The sequence below is a fragment of the Postia placenta genome (assembly GCF_002117355.1).
Source record: "Postia placenta MAD-698-R-SB12 unplaced genomic scaffold POSPLAscaffold_4, whole genome shotgun sequence".
Taxonomy (NCBI): domain Eukaryota; kingdom Fungi; phylum Basidiomycota; class Agaricomycetes; order Polyporales; family Adustoporiaceae; genus Rhodonia; species Rhodonia placenta.
In genome coordinates this window covers 1,639,328-1,659,597 of record NW_020169835.1, presented here as the reverse complement: position 1 = coordinate 1,659,597, position 20,270 = coordinate 1,639,328, and the positions used below count along the sequence as shown (strand labels likewise).

At 57.0% G+C, this 20,270-nt stretch overlaps 9 protein-coding genes across 9 annotated transcripts; 5 read left to right on the top strand and 4 right to left on the bottom strand.

Moving 5' to 3' along the window:
* Positions 1-1,847: 1,847 nt before the first annotated feature.
* On the top strand, positions 1,848-2,820 carry POSPLADRAFT_1054940 (hypothetical protein; the record flags this gene model as incomplete). Its single annotated transcript, XM_024480579.1, has 2 exons — positions 1,848-2,296; positions 2,388-2,820. 2 exons carry the CDS (start codon positions 1,848-1,850, stop codon positions 2,818-2,820), a joined length of 882 nt encoding a protein of 293 aa, XP_024341121.1.
* A 2,125-nt stretch (positions 2,821-4,945) lies between these two features.
* On the bottom strand, positions 4,946-5,902 carry POSPLADRAFT_1065554 (hypothetical protein; the record flags this gene model as incomplete). The annotated part of the gene is made up of 3 exons (XM_024481968.1): positions 4,946-5,339; positions 5,403-5,793; positions 5,857-5,902. The coding sequence occupies 3 exons, from the start codon at positions 5,900-5,902 to the stop codon at positions 4,946-4,948; spliced, it is 831 nt and encodes a 276-aa protein (XP_024341120.1).
* An 818-nt stretch (positions 5,903-6,720) lies between these two features.
* Positions 6,721-11,552, top strand: POSPLADRAFT_1054938 (hypothetical protein; the record flags this gene model as incomplete). Its single annotated transcript, XM_024480578.1, has 29 exons — positions 6,721-6,765; positions 6,825-6,899; positions 6,966-7,004; positions 7,060-7,116; positions 7,170-7,251; positions 7,307-7,518; positions 7,571-7,635; positions 7,688-7,904; positions 7,965-8,201; positions 8,269-8,331; positions 8,412-8,513; positions 8,573-8,652; positions 8,713-8,778; positions 8,839-8,962; positions 9,033-9,048; positions 9,111-9,260; positions 9,322-9,739; positions 9,793-10,015; positions 10,077-10,162; positions 10,224-10,338; positions 10,409-10,577; positions 10,637-10,765; positions 10,817-10,846; positions 10,902-10,990; positions 11,042-11,124; positions 11,185-11,212; positions 11,266-11,345; positions 11,397-11,487; positions 11,544-11,552. The coding sequence occupies 29 exons, from the start codon at positions 6,721-6,723 to the stop codon at positions 11,550-11,552; spliced, it is 3,180 nt and encodes a 1,059-aa protein (XP_024341119.1).
* Positions 11,553-11,814: 262 nt separating this feature from the next.
* On the bottom strand, positions 11,815-12,527 carry POSPLADRAFT_1054937 (hypothetical protein; the record flags this gene model as incomplete). The annotated part of the gene is made up of 2 exons (XM_024480577.1): positions 11,815-12,392; positions 12,452-12,527. 2 exons carry the CDS (start codon positions 12,525-12,527, stop codon positions 11,815-11,817), a joined length of 654 nt encoding a protein of 217 aa, XP_024341118.1.
* A 79-nt stretch (positions 12,528-12,606) lies between these two features.
* On the top strand, positions 12,607-14,520 carry POSPLADRAFT_1065553 (hypothetical protein; the record flags this gene model as incomplete). Its single annotated transcript, XM_024481967.1, has 7 exons — positions 12,607-12,828; positions 12,928-13,031; positions 13,089-13,251; positions 13,302-13,356; positions 13,405-13,549; positions 13,604-13,763; positions 13,817-14,520. 7 exons carry the CDS (start codon positions 12,607-12,609, stop codon positions 14,456-14,458), a joined length of 1,491 nt encoding a protein of 496 aa, XP_024341117.1. The 3' UTR covers positions 14,459-14,520.
* A 632-nt stretch (positions 14,521-15,152) lies between these two features.
* Positions 15,153-16,944, top strand: POSPLADRAFT_1054935 (hypothetical protein; the record flags this gene model as incomplete). The annotated part of the gene is made up of 7 exons (XM_024480576.1): positions 15,153-15,228; positions 15,282-15,526; positions 15,601-15,668; positions 15,731-15,854; positions 15,908-16,188; positions 16,262-16,862; positions 16,915-16,944. 7 exons carry the CDS (start codon positions 15,153-15,155, stop codon positions 16,942-16,944), a joined length of 1,425 nt encoding a protein of 474 aa, XP_024341116.1.
* Positions 16,945-17,003: 59 nt separating this feature from the next.
* Positions 17,004-17,671, bottom strand: POSPLADRAFT_1073861 (hypothetical protein). Its single transcript, XM_024482648.1, has 2 exons — positions 17,514-17,671; positions 17,004-17,458 (listed from the first exon to the last, which is right to left on the bottom strand). Exon 2 carries the CDS (start codon positions 17,249-17,251, stop codon positions 17,021-17,023), a length of 231 nt encoding a protein of 76 aa, XP_024341114.1. The 5' UTR covers positions 17,252-17,458; positions 17,514-17,671; the 3' UTR covers positions 17,004-17,020.
* Positions 17,311-17,563, bottom strand: POSPLADRAFT_1054934 (hypothetical protein; the record flags this gene model as incomplete). The annotated part of the gene is made up of 2 exons (XM_024480575.1): positions 17,311-17,458; positions 17,514-17,563. 2 exons carry the CDS (start codon positions 17,561-17,563, stop codon positions 17,311-17,313), a joined length of 198 nt encoding a protein of 65 aa, XP_024341115.1.
* Positions 17,672-18,823: 1,152 nt separating the features above from the next.
* Positions 18,824-20,076, top strand: POSPLADRAFT_1137958 (hypothetical protein; the record flags this gene model as incomplete). Its single annotated transcript, XM_024484852.1, has 4 exons — positions 18,824-18,944; positions 19,000-19,392; positions 19,441-19,970; positions 20,023-20,076. 4 exons carry the CDS (start codon positions 18,824-18,826, stop codon positions 20,074-20,076), a joined length of 1,098 nt encoding a protein of 365 aa, XP_024341113.1.
* Between the last annotated feature and the right edge of the window lie 194 nt (positions 20,077-20,270).

Below are 20,270 nucleotides of genomic sequence, written 5' to 3'. Positions count from 1 at the left end.
GAAGATGACAACACCCAGCTTGGGATGGTTCCGAGTCCGAGTAACCGCATGCGATCGTACAAGGTCAAGCGTTCGACACCGACATCGAATTATTGGTCGCGTGATGCATACATGATGGATGATATATCTGCTGCACTGGCACTATCATGGACAGGGATGCATCTCCACAAATAGGCGCGACAAACGCCGGTGGCAGCTCAGGCAATGACAACTTCAAATTATGCAGTGCCGATAAGCCATATGTCAGAGGTATGGTCCTGGACGTACGACTTCAATTCTGAGGGATCATTCGAACAGCGGCGCAGATGATATATCCAGACGTTGACAAGACATGCACTGATATTGCCTAGTCTGCAGACGGCGAAGATGCGGCTGGAGCACACGCACAGCGTACCGAACGTAAATATGAAGCAATGTAGTTGAGGCGGGTTGGAACCTTATTATTTGCAACTGCCTGGAGCGAGTCCTCACCGTGAGCGCTATAGAGGCGACTTTGCGCCATAAGGGCCGTGTAACCTGACGGCGAGTCAAGGTCAAATTCACTGTTTTGCACGTAGAAGAGAACTGGCGAAGGTAATGTCTTCCTTGCCGCGACAGTAAGAGGTAAATCACAGAGACATGAGTCTCCTGCAGGTAACTCTTGTATAATCCCCATGACAGCTGCTCGTGGAAGACTTTTGGGACGACATTGGAGTTTGAGGGGCACATCTGCATTTGATGCTGCAGATTGTGCTGATTTGACAAGCAGGTTGTTGTGCATCGGATCACCTGTTTGAAGGCAGAGATCCCGCCAGACGCATGTGCGTCTCCCCGAAAGTGAGGGGTTACAGAAGTTAAGAAGCGTGTCTGAGGACATAGGAAAGCCGAAGTTACTATGCGTTTACCGCCACGGTAACTTGGCATCTGGGAGCAAGAAAGGGTGCAGATAAGCAATCTCGAGGATGTTCGATTTTTTTGAATCCAATTTTATATCCGCTTTAGGGCGCAGCCCTATGCCGGTTTATACATGCGTGCACGTGTCGTATCGGGGCCTTGGTGTATCGTAAGCTGTCTGGTAGCGTGGAGATGGAGGATGTTCGATGTTGTTGATTCTACGTGCATGGTTTGCTTGTGGTTTGCAGTAGATATAACTCAGCAGGATAAGTAATGGCACAAAGCGGTCATCACGTCCGAGTCCTCTGCCCTTGATCCCGCTTTCCACATCGATGTACGCATCGGAGGATAAAGCGTGTGCATGTGAGGTGGTATGGCAAGACGACACACCGATTGCGAGAACCACGACTTTGCTAAGTGATGCCACTAGAAATCCCAATAACTCTTGCAAGCTATCACAATGTATGCCGTACGAGATAGGCCCTTTATATGAGCGTAGCGAGTATCGATGATTTGACAAGTTGAATAAAGTCGTCTGCGATAATCAGCCAGAGGTAGTCTCTTGAAAGCAGAGTAGACACTTCCTTCAATCTGCGCTGGCTCTGCATATCTATGTCTGACGCCAGCGGCACAGAGCGGCTATTTTCACCGCGACAAGATCACGAGCTCAGGTGACATGTCGCGTCCATCACGAAATGTGACTTTGCCACGACGTAATCGTCACGCGTCCCCCCATATTCGCACCGACGCTAACCCCCATGGCTTATAACTCTGCTACATCATCATCCGGATACACTTATTCTTCCAAAGCCACATCTAAATCGCGTTTCTCCGTGCAATGGGAGCATTACGTTCCGCCTGCAGCTACAGTGGCTGCGAGACAGCAGTGCCAGGTGTGCCAAAAGCTACTGCTGGATGCTTCACCGCACCATATATGCGGGCCCTGCGCACGGGAGCGGATTGAATGTGCTCGAATGGAGACAGCGAGCCACGCACATGCTCATGGTGGCGTCCTCTTACCCTGGAAAGTAGGCCACCCCGGAGATGCAGCCACGTCTCGTCTCTCCGCTACGCAGTCGCACAATGGGAGTGGAAGACTACAAATAAGTGTAGCGGCCAATGGTCGTCTTGGGAAGCGTAAGGCCGACGCCCTTGACGGAGGAGCGCACGGGGGTCACGCATCCTCCAGCGGTAAACGGGATACGATCGCGTGCACCGATTACCAGACAGGCGCAAAGCTGTCCGATGCGCTCTCAGCAAGCCTCAAGGCCTACTACGCATCGTGTACGCCCTCGAGCCCACACCCTCCACATATCCAGTTCCACGGTGCATATACCATAATAGCGGACCCAAGAATCCCTCAGTGGAAGCGTGTTGAGCTCGTCTCCAACGAGTTGCGCAAAGTCGTAAGATATCCATATAGGTGAGTGGGCGGCGTATACGCATGCTAACTGCCACAACATTCTCTTCTGCGCTATTGATCATGTAGACACTTACGAGCCATATTCACGCAGTAACAAAGTGTGTGACCGCCCCATGACGACGCAGAGCTGGACAGAGTTCTACCAGTGCGACTGCAGTCGCGGACGAGCCCTTCCCCCTTTCTCGCAGTCAACTACGTCCACAACGCCATCGCCCACGTCCACATCGTCGTCCTCCGCGCCACTCGCTACTACCGATACCGCACCGTCATCGTCTTCAAACCCAGTGAAGCGCACACAAAGTAGCCTATCCCATTGGATCACAAACACTACCAAGAAGTCCAAGGCTGCGGATCCCTCAGATGCTGGCAATGGAACACCGATGAATGTTGACCCGCTGCCAGGCTGCGGAGGCAAGCTGCATATCACGGCGGAGGAAGATAATTCGCATCCGCTCGGGCCTCACATCAAGGGCCAGAAGATTGTGGTAATGGTAGAGCATCCGACGAATCCTGCGCATATATAGAGAAGATGGGTATGGTAGCATGGTAGTATATCACAACCAATCTTGGTACGTAGCACTGCATGCAGTGATCAATCTTCTGACACGAGAGATTGAATCAAGGTTGAATGAACAGTGGATTCACTTAATTCAGTGCCTAAGATAATAAATCGTTGATCGTCTTTTCATGGTTTCTTTCGATCTAAAGGTTGCTTTTCGATTTCTACGTCAGTTAGGTGTCGTTCACTTTGAATCTGATTTTGATTTGATCTTTTTAACAAGATCAATCCTCGCATGCAATTTAGGGTCATAGGCTCAGAGCAATCATGCGGTGCGCCCTATCACGATTGTGTTCCAATCCTGCAAGCAGGATACGTCAAACTGTCACCAGTCAGCTTTGCGGCGCAGATACAGCGGGTGATACCAAACGATACTTCAAGTGCCTTAGAGCGCGCTGGCAGTATCGTGAAATCAGGAAGATGTCTTCGCGGGGACCAATCACTTTGGTGACGTTTCTATGGTCTGTCCAAGTTAGGGAGCGCCGCGTCCATGCAGGAGGAGCTTACGTGCTTCAACGACATCCAGTCGTCTGCGTGCAATGATCTCCACAGAGACGAGTGTCCGTCAAAGTAGACGGATCGACCTGGATCAAGACATATCGATCAGTCGTCTTTGAAGACGTACACATGGGTACCAAGCGCCCTTGGATTAATGAAGCCTTTTCCTCCCAAACTCGACTTTGTTCACCTGGATTTGGGCGCAACGTCTCGATAGGATACGCACGTATGACGGTAGCACGGCTGACCGCGACGCTCAAGCCCGAGAAGCCTGCTTCTGGGCCCCAGGTTCCTAGAGTGCGACGCATGCCTTCGCACATCTTGCGGGAAGGGATCTGCAGTCCCCATACTGCGACCGAGTGTTCCACGCTCAGACCTTGTTCGTCAGTTCAAATGCCTACCTTGACCACTGACAGCCTCAAGGTATGGCGAACGGTCCACCATCAGTTCATCTTGCTGGGTGACCGTGATACTCATTTGAGCCGCAAGCGCAGGCCGAGGGTAGTAGTCTGAGTCAAAGTTGGGCCAGGGGTGCCTAGAACACGGTTTTGTCCTTGAATCAAGCAATTCATTTCGAGACGCGTCGCGTCTATCTTAGTACGTATCTAGCCTAAAATGACACATCACGCGGACACGTCGCGTCGTGTCCTCTGAAGTTCAGAGGCTCGGCGCGGCAGCCTCCACGTCACGTACTTTCAAGCAGACGGTTTGATGGCCATATTAGAGTTTATGAAGGGCCAGGAACGGCCACAGAAGTTCCGTGCAATACGGTCAAGTAGCCGGGTGGCACAGGCTCTGATATCAGCATTGGGACTCGGAAATACATGACCCACATCTGTCGTAGAGAAATATTGAGAAGAGCTATATCCTCACTAGGGTACACAGGGCCAATATCATTTTTCACTCCCCTTGAGCGATGCGCGTTGAAGCAGACCTACAGAGCGACCGCCCTGCCCTCGTTCAAAAAGCGAGCTGTCATGTAGGCTAGGCTGTCTAGGGGAGACTTAGGCTAAGTGGGTCCGTGACGGGCGACTGGATGGTCGAGTTGCTGCCGAATCTCTGCAGGAGTATCATTGCACAGCGCTTAGCAATAAATATACACACAACGTCATCGATTCATCCCCGCATCACCACGTTCTCATCCTGCTGGCAAGGTGGCGCTTTCGGCGGCTCGCACGCTAGCGCTAGAAACATGCAACTGTCACCGAGGTTCGCTTCTGGCGTCTCGAGCAGACGTCTGTTCGCCGTGCTGCATATGATGTCCCCTCCAGTGAAAGCGCGCGAATTTGTGGCTGTGAATCTCACCGCTGACTGTCACGCACGAACCGGGACGCTCGTCCATTCCAAGAGCGGATCAGAATAAATATGCCAAGGGTGTGAAGGACATGGGATGCATTAACAGAGCGACAGGGATCATGCGGCGGCCGCGGCCAGAGGAGGCACGACGAACTTCGCACACAGCTCGTCAAAGACGTCCGCCTTGCGGCTGACGTCAATCACCAGCGGATGCGAGGGGTATTGTGTAGACAGTCGGCTGCAGCAAAGCAATCTCATAAGCCGCCGTGATGCTCAGCCAACACATTGCGTAGCACTCACCTCCAAAGCTGCTCCGCCTCCGCGGGCTTCGCAGCGCCCAGGCCCGCCGTGACGGCCATCGCCGCGAGCGTCTCCGCGTCCGCGGCGCCGCCCTGCTGCGCGACGGCCTCCTCGAAGTCGGACTGCGCGGCGGGGACCTCGCCGCGGAGGAGGCGCGTGACGCCGCGCGCGGTGAGGAGGTGCGGGGACGAGAGCGAGGGGTTGCCGAGCTGCTCGGTGTAGAACGAGTTGCAGTCCGCGTAGCCGTCGCGCCCGGTGGCGAGCCCGATGGACGCCTCGATGAGCTGCACGAGCACGTCGTCCTCCGCCCAGCGCTTCGCGCGCTCGAACTCCTTGCGCGCGAGGTCGGGGCGGCTGATGGAGAGGTAGATCTGCACGCAGATGGCGACGCTGCGGGGGCGGGAGAGTCAGCTTGCGTTTATGGCTGCGGCTGCGCGGGGAGGGGCCACGCACGCTTCGAGGTTGTCTACGTTCGCGCCGACGCCGAGCGTCTCGAGCGCCTCCTCGACCTCGCCGGCGACGGCGAACGCGGTGCCGGCGAGCACGCGCACGACGCCCTTTTGCTTCTCGTCCGCCTCGATGTCGTCGCCCTCGATTTCCACGCAGAGGTCGCGCAGCTCCTCGAGGGACGCGTCTTTGGCGGCGGCGTCGGCGGCGCCGACATAGCGCGCGAGGGCGGACACCGCCTTGAGCGAGACGTCGTCTGTGTCGTCGGGCACGAGCTCAAGCGCGTCGTGTGGTTTGTCGAGGGCGATGTATGCGCGGCATTTGTAGAGGAGGGTGGGGTTGTAGTCCGGCGATGTAGGGTCCGGGAGAGCCAAGTCTGCGAGGGACTTGTACGCACCTAGGTGGTGGTAGGATGGCAGTGGTTAATTGGGAGCTGGGCCGCACGGTCTTTGGTACACACCGAGGATGAATTGCTGCTTGACGTGGTATAGCTCAGAGGAGTCCATGGCAGATGTACTGGAGGTAGTGACACAATGTTTGTAGCGCCCGACAGTGCAGGCTCGTGACGCCCGGCCTGCTGATCATGGTAACCGAGGCCCCGGGTCATGGCAGGCGTTTCATTGTCGTAGTACTAGTTTGTTCCCTACCGTGCATGTCATTAATATTGGCATGCGACACCAGCATTACCTGTCCGTTGCGTCAATAAGTATGGCAGCGTGCATAATGTCTCTGCCCCGGCGTCCGTCGTTGACAGTGGAATTATCTCCTGCTCGCTTCGGAGTTGACAATTTTCTACACAGGCAACCGAGGATGTCCGTGGTACTGATTGTGTCCTGAGGCAATTTCGGTAGGTTGCCTCCTATTCAAATGACTCCAGGTACGCATAAGCTCTTCGCGATGCACGCAGGGTGTGTGTGAAATCACGCCACGAGACAGACATGGCATTCTTCGCCACCTTGGGCGCCCTGGCCTGGATGCATGGAAGCAGCTCATGGGACTACGGCAGATACGGATCCTCCGAGGAACGCTCGAGCCCCAATGCTGTCCTACGGTTCATAGCCGCAGGATAGCCGAAACAGAATCCGATGGGATTGGTTTCGTCCAGTAAATCATTACGTCTTGCCGTTGATCCTGTTGTGGACATCCTCGTATATTCGCTCGCTGACTTGCCGCCGCGGGGAAGCCCGCATCCTGATTGATGTCTTGACCTTCCCCTCCTTCGTTACTTCTACAATTGGCAGTCGCCTGTATCAGCCGCCTGGATGGTTTGCATAAAGAGCGGTGGCCTATGCTGTCATTGTGCACCCCCTCCAGTCTTCTACCCATGTCTGCACGTATGAGTCGACTCTCTTCTTTCTCCTCAACTGTGGTAAGTATCCCACCTTCATGCGTGCCTCAAGAGTCACTTAATCGTGGCTCTGAACGAAGGATAACGACGCTGTGCGCGGCGAGCAAGAAGCCGCCGCCCATGCACAGAAGCTCCTCCAGAACTTCAGGGAAGAGGTACGCACACAATCATCTCTTCTCCAGATTGACATGAAACCGTAACTCATCTCGGCATTCACCCAGATCAAGAAGGGAGAGGCCAAGTATGATATGTCCACCTTGGTAAGCGATCTTCGCCGTCCATTGTACAATGCCCCCTCTCATGCTGCCTCTGTAGTCGAGCATCATTGATCTGCTCAGGCATCCTGACGGAATCGACGACCGTAAGATGCTGGTACGCGCTCGATTGCATTGCCACTCTCCGCTTCCCAACTGACCACCTTCGAGCTCGAGCACGTCCTGGTCTATCTCTCCAATCACTCCGAGGGCAGCCTTGGCGCGAAGCTCCAGCAAGCCACAGTGGAACTCCGTCTGTATTATCCTTGTTCTTGCACGGGGGCACTCGCACTGAGCTTATATCACAGTCTACAACGACTTGCCCCACCCCCCAGAGACGTTCGTAGGGAACGAGTACTCCTGGCGCACAGCGGACGGCTCCAACAACAACCCAGCCTATCCCGACCTGGGAAAGGCGCGCACGCCCTACGCGCGGAGCGTCCAGCAGACCCACCCGCTGCCTCGCAACGAGCTGCCCGACGCTGGCCTCGTCTTCGACACCCTCCTGCGGCGCGAGGGAGTGAGCTATTCGGCGTTCCTTTACCTAGTCACGCAGACTCACGCACTCGCAGTTTACGAAACACCCCGCGGGACTGTCAAGCATGATGTTCGCCTTTGCAGCGCTCGTCATCCACTCGTGGGTGCTGCTTGCCACACGCTCGTGCGTTCAGGCTGACGCCGATCTGCAGGGTGTTCCGGACGTCCCACGAGAACGTCAGCATCAACGAGACCTCCTCCTACGTCGACCTCGCGCCTCTGTACGGCAACAACCAGGAGGCCCAGGACAAGATCCGCGTGCGCGACGGCCGCGGGCTCCTGCACCCCGACACCTTCGCCGAGGACAGGCTGCTCCTGCTGCCGCCCGCGGTCTGCGTTCTCCTTGTGCTCTTCAACCGCAACCACAACGTGGGCATTCATCCTCGGACTATACATCGCGCGCAGAGTTTAACGACGTTTTCCCTACAGTACATCGCAAAGATGCTCCTCGAGCTGAACGAGCGGGGGACCTACGCCGACCCGTCCACGCTGCCCGCCGGCGACCCCACGCGCGCGTCCGCGCTGCTCGCGCAGGAAGAGGACATCTTCCAGACCGCGCGCCTCGTCAACTGCGCGTGGTTCGCGTCGGTCGTGTTCTCGGACTACTTCAGCGCGATCCTCGGGCTCGTGCGGGACGGCAACAGCTGGAGCTTGAACCCGTTCGGGGTGCGCGCACACACACTGCTTGGGCGGTGGCACGGCGGCTGACGCGTTGTGCATGTGCGTGGTACAGGAAATCAGGGAGCTGGACCACGGGATTTTCGAGCGCAGCCGGGGAAACGCCTGCAGTGTCGAGGTGGGTGCCGCATTCTGCCGGCCTTGCTGAGCGTGCACCGGGCATCGGGCATCGGTCTGACGCTGGCGTGTTTGCTGCAGTTCAACTGTCTGTACCGCTGGCACGCGACGACCTCGCAGCAGGACGAACAGTGGGTCGAGCAGCTGTTCGGCCAGATCTTCCCCGACCAGACGTGGGACAAGGTCAGTCGACGTCTCGAGCAGGTGTTTTGGCCAAGGCGCTGAAATCCCCTGATATCTAGATCACGATCAAGGACTTCAAGCAAACCGCCAAGAAGCTCCAAGCGACGGAGCCGGACGTCACGCAGTGGACATTCGGAAAGTCAGTATGAGGACGTCTATGTGCACCGTCTTGAGCCTGCTGACCGCCCCCGCCCCCCAGCTTGAAGCGTCAGGACGGGACGCTGACGTTCAAGGACGAGCAGCTGGCGGACATTATCCAGAATGCGTGCGTCGCAGTCGCGTGATCCTTCGTGTTGGCTCATGCGCAATGTTTCTGTTCCGCCAGGACCGCGCACCCCGCCGGCGCTTTCAGGGCGCGCGGCACCCCGCACGTCATGCGATTGCACGAGATCATGGGGATCGAGTCCAACAGACAGTGGGGCTGCTGCTCGCTGAACGACTTTCGGAAGGTGCGGACTCGTGCAAGTCGAACGCTCAACATACGCACGTGCTGACGTCTTCTCTTTTTCCTCCTGGCAGTTCCTGGGTTTGAAGAGTGAGTGTCGGCGTCCATTCCAGTCGCGCGATGACACAGATCGAGCCTCATGCGTGTGTTAGCGTACTCGACCTTCCTCGAGTGGAATTCTGACCCCGAGATTGCCTCCGCGGCTGAGAAGCTCTATGGCCACATCGACCGGCTCGAGCTCTACGTCGGCCTGCAAGCAGAAGCCGCCAAGCCGGTCATCGAGGGCGCAGGCCTGTGCCCTGGTAAGAGCCCCCCTCGATACGCCTCGTTACCTATCTCTAACACGACGCGGGACACCTTCAGGGTACACGATCAGTCGCGCTATCCTCAGCGACGCGATTGCGCTCACCCGGGGTGACCGCTTCTTCACCGCGGACTATACGCCGTTCAACATGACCTGCTGGGGCTTTGCGGACTGCCAGCGGGATCCCAACGCGCCGGGCTACGGCAGCATGCTCGGCAAGCTCTTCTTGCGGACGCTGCCCGGCCAGTTCACCAGCAACAGCACGTACACGTGGTTCCCCCTCATGACGCCCGAGGCGATGCAGACGGTCTTGACGAAGCTGGGCGACGTCGCGCTGTACAACTTGAACCGGCCCGCGACGATCGCCCCCGTCCCGGTGGTCAGGGACTACGCGGACGTGGCGCAGGTGTTGGGCGACGAGCAGCAGTTCACCGCGCGGTATGCCAGCCGTGCCGGGCGGGTGATCAGCGGGCGCGGGTACGTCGGAGGCTCCGTGCGAGGGAGGCGCCGCATTGACTGACGTGCCGCAGCTTCTTCATGGCGTCGGACGACCCCGCGCGGGCGGAGCGGGAGCAGCGCGCGCTCGTCGGCGTCCTGGCGGAGTCCACGGACAAGATCACGGGCTTCTTCTACGAGAAGACGCGCGAGCTGATGCAGCGCGAGTCGTATGCGCTGGTGCAGTCGAGCACGCGCGCCGTGGACATCGTGCGGGACGTGCTCAAGTACGTGCCCATCCACTGGGCGAGCGAACTCGTGCGTGCGCTCCGTTAACATCTGCGAGGATGACGATGGCTGACCCCGGCGCGCACGTCAGGCGGGGATACGGCTCAAGTCGAGCGCCACCGCCGAGGGCGATTACACCCCGCAGGAGCTCTTTGATACGGTGTCCGACATCTATTCGTGGGTGGCATTGGTGCTGTGTGCGCGTGGCTTGTGTCGACCGCTGACCCGGCACTGCCAGGTTCCTCTTCCTGGACGTCGATGCGTCCAAACTGCTCAAGCTCGAACAGAAGGTCAAGGCTGACGTCGAGAAGCTCCTTGGTATCATCAGGAACGCGTCTGGCGGGGGCTCGAGGGTAAGTCTAAGTCTGTCAGCTGCTGCATGTCCCCGGCGCTGATCGGTGCGCGGCCGCCTGCGCATTCCAGCTGTCGATAGTCGGCTTCGTGGAGACGATTGCCGAGATGTTCCTCGGTCAGAAGAAGAGCGACTTTGACGAGCTGCGGGAGCGCCTCGCAGTCCTGGGCTACTCGTCAAACACGCTTGCGAACACCATCCTGGCGGTGCTCGTGGGTGCAACGGTGGAGTTATCACAAGGTACGTGGCACGCATATCAGCGGCCGTGATCCTGTGGCTGATATATCGCTGCACGGAAGCTAACATCAACGTGATCAACTTCTATCTCGACGAGAATAAGCCGACGGATGTGCAGGTCCTGGCGTCCAAACCCAGCTTCGACGCGAAGGACGAGGCGCTCCTGCAGGGCTTTGTCAACGAGGCTCTTCGTACGTGCATAGATTGACTGGGGCCAGCGATATCACTAAACGGCGTGACAGGCTTCGACCCTCCGTTCCGCGGCGTGTACCGTGCGTCCGCTTTCTGTGAATACTGACTGCAGCAGCTAACGCACGGTGTTTTCAGGGCAAGCGACGCGCCCGACCGCTGTGGGCACTCAATCGGTGAAGTCGGGCGAGACCGTGTTCTTGGACATCGCGAGCGCGCGCATGGATGTGAGTGGACGGATATTCTTGCGCGAGGCGGCGATACTCACGGGATGGTAGCCGCGCGTCTTCGTGGACCCCACCACCGTCGATCCCCGCCGAAGCGGGGCGGAGCGGTACCTGCTGGGCGACGGCGTGTCGAGGTGAGCCTCTTTGGGCATGGTTTTGCGGGGAGTCGTGCTGATCAGATCATGGCGGCGCAGGTGTCTCGGGCGGGATCTGTCTACCAAGGTAAGCCTGCATTGCTGCGTGCAGATCGTGCCTTTCACTCACGCCGGGCGCAGATCATGGGCAGCGTGGTTCGTGCGGTGTTTAGCTACAAGCATCTCCGCCGCGGGCCGGGACAGTCTGGCGCGCTCAAGCGGTACGTGGTGTCTCTTCCTGCCCTGAGGGCCGCGGCTGACGTGCGCGGCAGCTACAAGACGGACGCGTCGGAGACGAGTACATATATGTACCTCTCGCCGACGCAGGAGCTGACGCCGTGGACGCCGTCGATGGTCGTGCAGGTGCGTGCGTTGTGGCGGGTTTCGGTGGCGGTTCGCGCTTACTAGGTTTTATGCAGTTTGACTAGGTTCGCGCGGGGTTGATTTATGGTGTTGGTCGCGGACGTTACTGTTGTGTTGATCGAGGGTTGCAGCTCTTGATATGCTTTGCTTGCTATGATGTTTGACACAGAATGATTGACCATGATTTATGATGTATTTCTTACGAGATCGCCGATAGGTGCGAGTGTCAATTGATACCGCGATGCATAATGAACAAGCAGCCCGTTCCCTTGAGTATATGACGTGCCAGTGCTTATTTTTTCCGAGCCTACAGGCATTCTGCTATGGCTAAACATCACTGCTGTCCTCGTCCTCCGCAAGCTCGTATCCTGCCCATACGACCTCCGAGCAACTGTTACAGCCGACGAGGTGCTGGCCGGCCTCCATGTCTGCGACGGTAATAAGGTACTGGCCTCCGCATCTGCACGCATATATCCACCGAGTGTGCCCGTCGTCGCCCTCGGCCTCGACCCAGTCCTCGAGCGAGACCACCTGTGCGGGACGGGGACCTGCCTGCTGTGCAGCTGTTTGTTGTTGTCGAGCAGCGTCATATGCGGCGCGGGACGCGGGCGAAGCGAGGGTCTGGTATGCCTGTTTGAGGAGGCCGATGTCGATGTGGAGGAGAGATGTGTGCGGGCGACGCTTGTCGGGGTGGTGCTGGAGAAGGGCGTGGTGGTAGGCGTGCTTTATGGCAGCGTCGGAGGCGGAGGGCGAGACGGTGAGGACGGCGTAGAAATCGGGGAGGGCATTGTTGTCGTCCAGGGTGGCGGATGTCTGCGATGGCAGAGCGCCCGTTTTGATGGTTGGAGGATTATATAGTACTGTAGTGGAGAGCCTGTAAGAGACTGTCGGCGCTGATCCGGGAACTGTGATCGAGTTTTGTAAGTGTGCACTGCCCTGGGCGGGGATCGTGTCGCAAGCCAACGTTTGCTGCCGCGGCAGGGCGCCAAATTCAGAGGCGCAGCCGTGCGACGCGTCAGGGTGGCTGCTCCCTCGGCCATAAGTATTCAGTCATCACCATGCCTTCCCATCTTTCTCTTCCGTCCTCATTGTATCATACTCACTATCTATCCCGCCACAATGGCCTCTGACAACGTCCACCTTCTCGTCCTCGTCCACGGCATGTGGGGAAATCCCGGCCATCTCAAAAGCCTTCAGCGTCTCATGAGCGAGCACCACGCACAAGATGACGCACCCGCAGGACCTGCGGGCGAGAAGCTCGAGATCCTGCTCGCCGAGACGAATAAAGACGAACACACTTATGACGGCATTGATTGGGGAGGCGAGCGTGTCGCTGAAGAGGTGAGATCTTCGCGGCTCGGCTAGCCTCGTCCCGGCGGTTGTAGCCTGTCTACGACTACTTCCACATCGAGTACTTATGCACATGTTCACGGACCGTAGGTGCTCGATGCTGTGAAACGATTCGAGAACGAGGGCAAGAAGGTCACCCGTTTCTCGATCACTGGCTACAGTCTCGGAGGTCTCGTATCACGATACGTTGTAGGGTGCGTTCAAAGTGAGTGTGCCGGACGCACAACAGCTCACACGAGCATGGCGTGTAGGATTCTACACCAGCGCAAGTTCTTTGAGACCGTCACCCCAGTCAACTTCAATACATTTGCGACGCCGCATATAGGCCTCCCGAGATATCGGACGTTCATCTCCTCGCTCACGACGTACCTGGGCCCGAAGCTCCTATCCCGGACAGGGGAACAGTTCTATACAGTATGCGCAGATATTGATGTTTGACGCCGCTCCTTATCCTGCCTTTTCAGGTAGACAAATGGTCGGCACGAGGTCGGCCTCTTATAGAGGTCATGGCGGATCCAGGTCAGTCTATCGTCCCCATCCTCAGCTATGGTACTCATCCCGGTGCAGACCGAGTATTCTACCAAGCATTGTGTCTGTTCGAACACCTACGCATATATGCGAACGCCATCAACGACATCACCGTACCATACCCAACTGCAGCCATAGAGACAGAAGACCCATTCTTTAACCGCGCGACTAATGGCATAGAGATGTACGCCGAAGTGGTGCACAAGCTCCGCTTATGCGTTGACGTATGATATTGCAGAGAATACGACGAAAAATATTCACCGCTAATCAAGGCATGGCGCCTGCCAGATTCACCACCGGCCCTACCACCTGCACCAAGACCGTTGACATGGGAATGGGTCAAGCGGTACCAGATCCCGCTCCCGCCTGCCCTGCAGGCCAAGTTCCCGTATAATGTTGTACGTGTGTCCTGCCTAGCACGCAAAGCGCACTCTCATTCTCATCCACACAGCTTGTCTACACCTTCCTCCCCATCCTCTTCCCCATCCTCATTACCCTCGTTATCAGCCGGCTCTCCTTCGCGGCCCTCGCGTCGCGCAAGCGCCTCCGCGTGCTGGAGAAGGACCAGTCCTCCGTCGACCGCCTTGTGCACATCCTCGGCCGCCTCGAGCGCGGCGTGGAGGACGCCGTCGCAGACATGATCGACGCTCCTGGTGGCACGCCTCCTATGGGCACTCCCTCGACAGACATGCTCACGGCAGGTGCGAGCCCGCAGATCCGCCTGGAGAGCCCCAGCCCAACACCGGATTTGGGCAGCGCAAGTTCATCTCCGGACCTCCGCAGCGTGAACGGGCGTCTGGGGGCCACGACCTCGCGCACCTCGTCGCACTCGTCAGATACGGAAGCACAGGAGCAGGAGCTGCATGCGGCTGAGATTGCCGCGGCGGCGGAGGTGGCGCACTTCGTGCTGACGGACCTGCAGCGGCGGATCGTGCGCACGCTGAACATGCTCCCGCGGCTGCAGAAGGAGCGTGCGTATATCGAGGTGCGGAACGCGCACGGGCCGATCATCTGTCGTGACATGCAGCGGTTCGCGTCGCACAAGCTTGGGGAGGGCGTTATCCGACATTGGGTGGACCATTTTATCATGTAGACTGAAGATATAGACCGACAGGTGATGTATTATCATCAATTGTGCACTTTGTTTTGGCGTTCTGCGGCGTCCGCGGTGGCTCGTCGCTTAGACAGGATTGGGACTATTTTTCCCCTTACGATGTGGTGTGCCTGTCAATGTCAATGTCACTCTGGTAGCTATAACTTATGTTCATTCGATGCTTTCGTGTTTCTGCCTTCTGACAGGGCCGCGTCTCAATAAGCACGTGTCTACAGCCCAAAAGGTGCGTGTACGTACCGGGTGCTCTTGACTATGCAGCAGAAAGCGAGCCCTTCGCGGCCTTCCTTCAGTTCTTCGGTAGGTCTTGGACGACGCGCCGTGCGCCGTGCGCCGCGCCTATTGTCCCGGCACTATGTAATGCAGAGGTGAGCGGCGCCGTTCTGCATAGCTCTCTCTGCCTGACTGACTGGTTTCCTGTAGATCGTCCGACGCGGCTCGCTGGCCGTGCTGCTCCAGTCTGGCTGCGTTGCCTCGTCCGCGTGGTGCTGCGCTATAAGCACGCGTGTCCTTGCGGGGCGGGACAGGTTTCCACTGCACCTTCACCCGCGTCCCTTTGTGTCAGAGCACACACATTGTCGACGCATTTCTCCATCTCAAAGTATCGCTGCTGCTGCTGCTGTTTCTCCTTAGTACGATCGAACACGAGTGTCCGAATTCACGCGATAGATCTACAATGCCGCGGGCTAAGCGTCCGAGCACGAAGCTCGCAGTGGCTCGACGTCCGAACAAGAGGCCGACCGCCCGCTCTCGTCTGTCCCCCAGCTGTGTGCGCGGTCTGATGGGCGCTGACTTGATGAATTAGGTACGCTGGCCGCCGTGGGCAGACTGGAGTCCGTCACCTTCACTGTGGAAGACGTGTGGGAGCAAGGTCAGCCCTTGTCCGCCATCTCCATCACGGCCGCTCCGTTGGTGGTGGTGGCTGGGAGCTCACAACGATCTGACATAATTCCCTTCATGCGTGCCACAGTACAAGCCGATGCGCGCGCGACCAAACAGCCGTTTGGCCAGCGGCAGAAGCGCACGGTTGCCGGGGAGCTCCAGGTCCTGGTAAGTCTCGTTCTTATGCCAATTTCGCGGGTTAGCGGTCGCACGTGGCATGCCCAGGACTACCTACCTGTAAGACGCGACAAACATTTCTCAATTGGCTCGCGAGGGGCACATACCGGTCGACAGCGTGGACACGGCAGCAGTGCGTCGAAGCCGCGTTCTCGTCGTCTCAGTTTTACCGTTCGTGAAACAATTTTGTCACAGGCTTAGGGCCATCCACAAGGGCATCGACGGGCAGCCATTCTCGTCCGTGCGCGACAGGTACAATGCCGAGGGCGCAGATATCAAGGCTGTGTTCGGGCCCACGATGAGGGAGGTCTTGAACGACGTACGGCCAAGTCTTAATAGCGATATTATATAATCACACTTCGTCTTGTGCAGGTCCGCGACGACCTCTTCGAAGCCCAAGGTCATCTGGGGTCGCGCGTCGGAGGCACCAGTCCCGTGCATATCGATGACGATGCCGTCGGTAGGCTTACAGCACCTGACACCTCCACATCGATGGCCGTCTCAGTTGCGCCACGACTTGATGCCGCTGTCCAGACGCACCCGCTGGCCGGGAGCAGTATTCCGTGTTCCTCCCGGGTGCACGTCGACGCCGCGGTCCAGGCTCAACCGCAGCCCGGAAGCAGCAATACTGCCCATACACCGGCAAACGATCTGTGAGTCGAACAGGACAGCCCACCCGCAGCAGCTGATTCACGGCAATCTCTTTTATTGTGGCTCTACACGCAGCTTCTCGCCCGTCCGCGCACAACATCCCGCAGCCGCGGAGGCGTACCCCTCACCTGTGTCCAACTTCCGCCACCCCATTGGGCGCATCCCGAGTGGGCGGGCCGAGCCCCCCTCCCCCACCTCTCCCACGCCAAACGCGTCGTTCCGGGCATCTGCAAGGCGGAGCATCCCACTTGGGGCTGAAGGTATAGTGGACGACGACGCCGCGCGAAGCGACAGCGGCAGTAGCAGCTCGACAGCTGCTTCTCCCACAGGTACACCCCGCATCGCTGCGCTGCCTCTGTCATCGGATGCACAACAGGCAGCAGATGCAGCGTCTACAGCTGCCGCCGTCTCTGGCGGTGGCACCACGCAGGCCGCGCGCACCCCGGGGCAGCATCGCTCGCTCAAGGGGAAGCTGCGCGAGACCCGCCGCGTTCTGCAGGACGTGCTCCGGGAACACGAGAAGATGAGGAGGCAGCTGCGGAGGCGGAGGCGCGAGAGCCTCCAGGCTGATGAGGAGCTAAGGCTCAGGAAGCTCAGAATCCAGGAGCTAGACGCACGGGTAGAGCAGGATGTGCGGGTCATCACGTTCTACGAGCGGGAGAGAACGGAGGTGGCGGTATGTGCCCATTCTTGCACTCACGTTGCATGCGTTCTGATCTGCTCAATAGGCAAGGATGCTGCAACAGCCACCTTGCTGAATCTCGCCATGATCCACTTAGGAACCCTGGCAGCGCGCGTCATGCGCCCCGCAGAGGATCAGATAATGAATACATATTAGCAAGTCCGTAATCTGCAGAATACGCCTACGATACACCTAAAGTTCAATTGGATAGATACATGAGGATTTGTCTGTATTAGTAAAGTAAATGGATGTGAGACGTGAACGTAGTCCGTGCATTGAGGTGCATCGAGCACCTCGTGAATGAGTCCCCCAGGCATGAATAAGATATCAGGGTACGATCTTTGCCCACTGTCCATAGAGTAACGAGGAAAAGGCGTGGACATGACGTCGGTTATGGATGAGTGAAACGGATGATCAGCGTGCCAACGCGCATTTGACACGCTCAGGTGAAGCGAACGCTGCGGCGGCGCGCAGTCATGAGGACGAAGTCCTCAGGAAGGATCGACGCGCGCTCGTGCTTGCGGGTGCTCTGGCTGAAGGACTTCCACGCCTGAATGATACGGCGCTCGAGGTACTTTGTGCAGGAGATGCTGGAACAAGAGGATGTCTCAGTTCACGCACGAGCATAGAACGGGGTCTACTCACCGGGGCTTCTGCATCTCTGGGATGGAGGCAGCGATGAAGCGAGAGGCCATGGCAGGTGGGTTAGGTGGTGGCGACTGAGCGAGTGGGTAAATGGTAGTAATGTGGCGTGTGGCAAGTAGGGCAGGTGTTACAGCGACAGTAGCAAAAGGGTTGGGATTTCAGCGGGTAGTGATACAGTCGGTGCTGCTGTCGTATATTAGTGGAGGGCGAGAGTGGTAAAGAGCGTTGTCGTCTCAGACGAGCGTATTTACAGTGCAGTGTATGCTCGAGATCCGGTGGCGGGGCGCAACATACATCGCAGCACAAGGCATCGCTCTTATACCGGACGTTCCGTGGGATACCGTACGCTATTGAACTGCGGTGAATAGGATGCAGCGAGCTATTCTCGTTGTACTGTGAACAATGCGGCTATTGGTTGTTACCCGCGGCGCCCGTAAAATGACAATGGGCGTGCGGAGAGGATGACTCGGTGAGAAAGCGGCTGCTGCTATCCGCGAGGCAGGAATACAAACGGATGGTTGCCAAAGCGAAAGCACAAACAAGGCTTTGTATAACAGACGCCCACAACAGCATTGTTCGTAGACGCCCATAATGGACAGAAAAGGCAGGTGGGCAGCGACATGACGGAATAAACGCGATCACGTGGATGTGCCTACGCGGGAGCGTGACACGTGAGCTTAAGCTCTGATTTCGATCTCCGACGGATGCCAAATTAGGACTCCGAGGTTTCGTCCGCCTCGATATTGCCTGAGCGCCTACTAAGACATTCCTTCCTGAAGCACACTGACTCATATCATGGTGGTGAGCACAAGTCCTCACTGCAAATGACTGGGTTCAAGTGTTTTAATGCACCAATTCTTATGTGTGCGGCATTTCGCGTTTGACGTCTTTAATGTTTCAGCAGTCAACTCTAAATACTACTACTCACGATCATGCACCAGGCTCCTTCGACATATACCTACGGTATGTACAAAACACTTAATACTTGTAGATTGAGCCGGAAGGTGTCCACGGGAAGCCATTGCATGACACTGGACCCTGGTGCAATTGCTGCAGCGAAACTCCAAATGCTTCCGTTAGAGGATAGTACGTCGAATCTTATCCACGGGACCCCGCTAGACCTTTGGACACATCTATCGTTTCTGGTGTGTGCATGCGTAATGATGGGCTCAATGCGTGTAATATTTCCCATGTGAGCGTCCGCAATCATCTACAGCGCCAGATCATGCGCTCTCCGATAACAAACATAAAACCATTTGGAGGCAGAGCATCTCCTTTCCCCCGACAATCACGAACGAGTGTTATCCGACATGCCTCACGCACTTCTGACAGTTGCTGGTGTGCAGTTCTCCTACGAGGACAGCGGAGCGCCGGTTGGATCGACTTCTTATGTTACTCTTGTTTTGGCCCATGGCGCCGTCTTTCACGCTCGTATGTCGCAATAATCTGTTGTGTGGGAGCAGAGTTGACCTAAACACACGCGAAGCAATCTTCCGCCGTATGTTCCAGTATGCAGCTGAAAACAATATGCGTCTCGTTGCTGTGACACTCCGGGACTATCCTGGATCCACTCCATTCACAGTCGCAGAACATGCTGCACTGCGTAGCCCAGATTCTACAGTCCAAGCTTCTATGATTCGCGATCGCGGATTTGAACTTGCGGAGTTTCTCGCATGGTTTATTCGTACCGAGAATATACCACCGATGTCGTTCTCATCCAGCTATGATGATGGTTGTGGAGATGTTGCCGGCGGGATGGCGATCCTAGGATGGTCGTGGGGGAATTGCATGACACTCTCAATGTTGGCGCATGCGGGCAGCCTTCCAACAGAACTACAGGATTTCCTCAACCCTTATATGCGAACACTCTTCGTCTATGGTACGTACTAAACGGAACGATTATACTTTCCTACAGCTGATGGCCCAGATCCGCCGCATTTTGTCTTCGGTGCGCCGAATCCTACTCTCGAGGAACTGTATGTTCCTCAGCGGGACCCAAGAGTGCCCGCGAATGCCGTCAGCGAACTATTCACGAATTGGGTCTCAAGATACTATCTTCATTCCGACACGGTGCTAGGAAACTTACCTGCACTGAGCCGTGCCGAGCTGTTTTCAGGAATCGCACAAGACGCAGCCGACAGTCTATCTCCAGACACACAACTTAGCATTCAGCGAATGTCCGCAGCCGAGATTGATGTGGTCGCCGATTTCTCAGTCATGCAGCGTTCACACATAGCCATGATGGACGTAGATCTTTCCGTCTACCACGGGAACGCACGGCGCGCGCTTTTGGATAAAACCACTTGGCCACGCCTGCGTGTTGTACACGTATGGTGCGATAGGTCGCCCGGGGAGATCGTGTATGCCGCTTGGTTCGCACACAAGATGATGATGGAGTCTGTATCAACGGAGGGACGAAGGGTTGTCTTTAAGCAAATGGAACGAGCGAATCATTTCGTGAGTTTGTCATGATCTTTTCGAGGCTTTAGACGCTGACAGATCCGGATAGCCGCACTGGGATCAGCCAGAAGTCACTGTACGCATGTTGGCAAAGCTTACATAGACTGCTCCTATATCTTGAAATGAGCATCGGCCTGTTCAATGACCATCCCGTCTCTTATGCCTTCAAACGGGCTCCGTAGACCGAATCCCCCCAGCAATCAATCCCAATGCGGCTAACGTTCATCACCTGGGATTTCCGTGGGTATGTAACAAAGTCGTCGCGAGTCGTCCTGCCATTCGGCGTCAACAACGTGA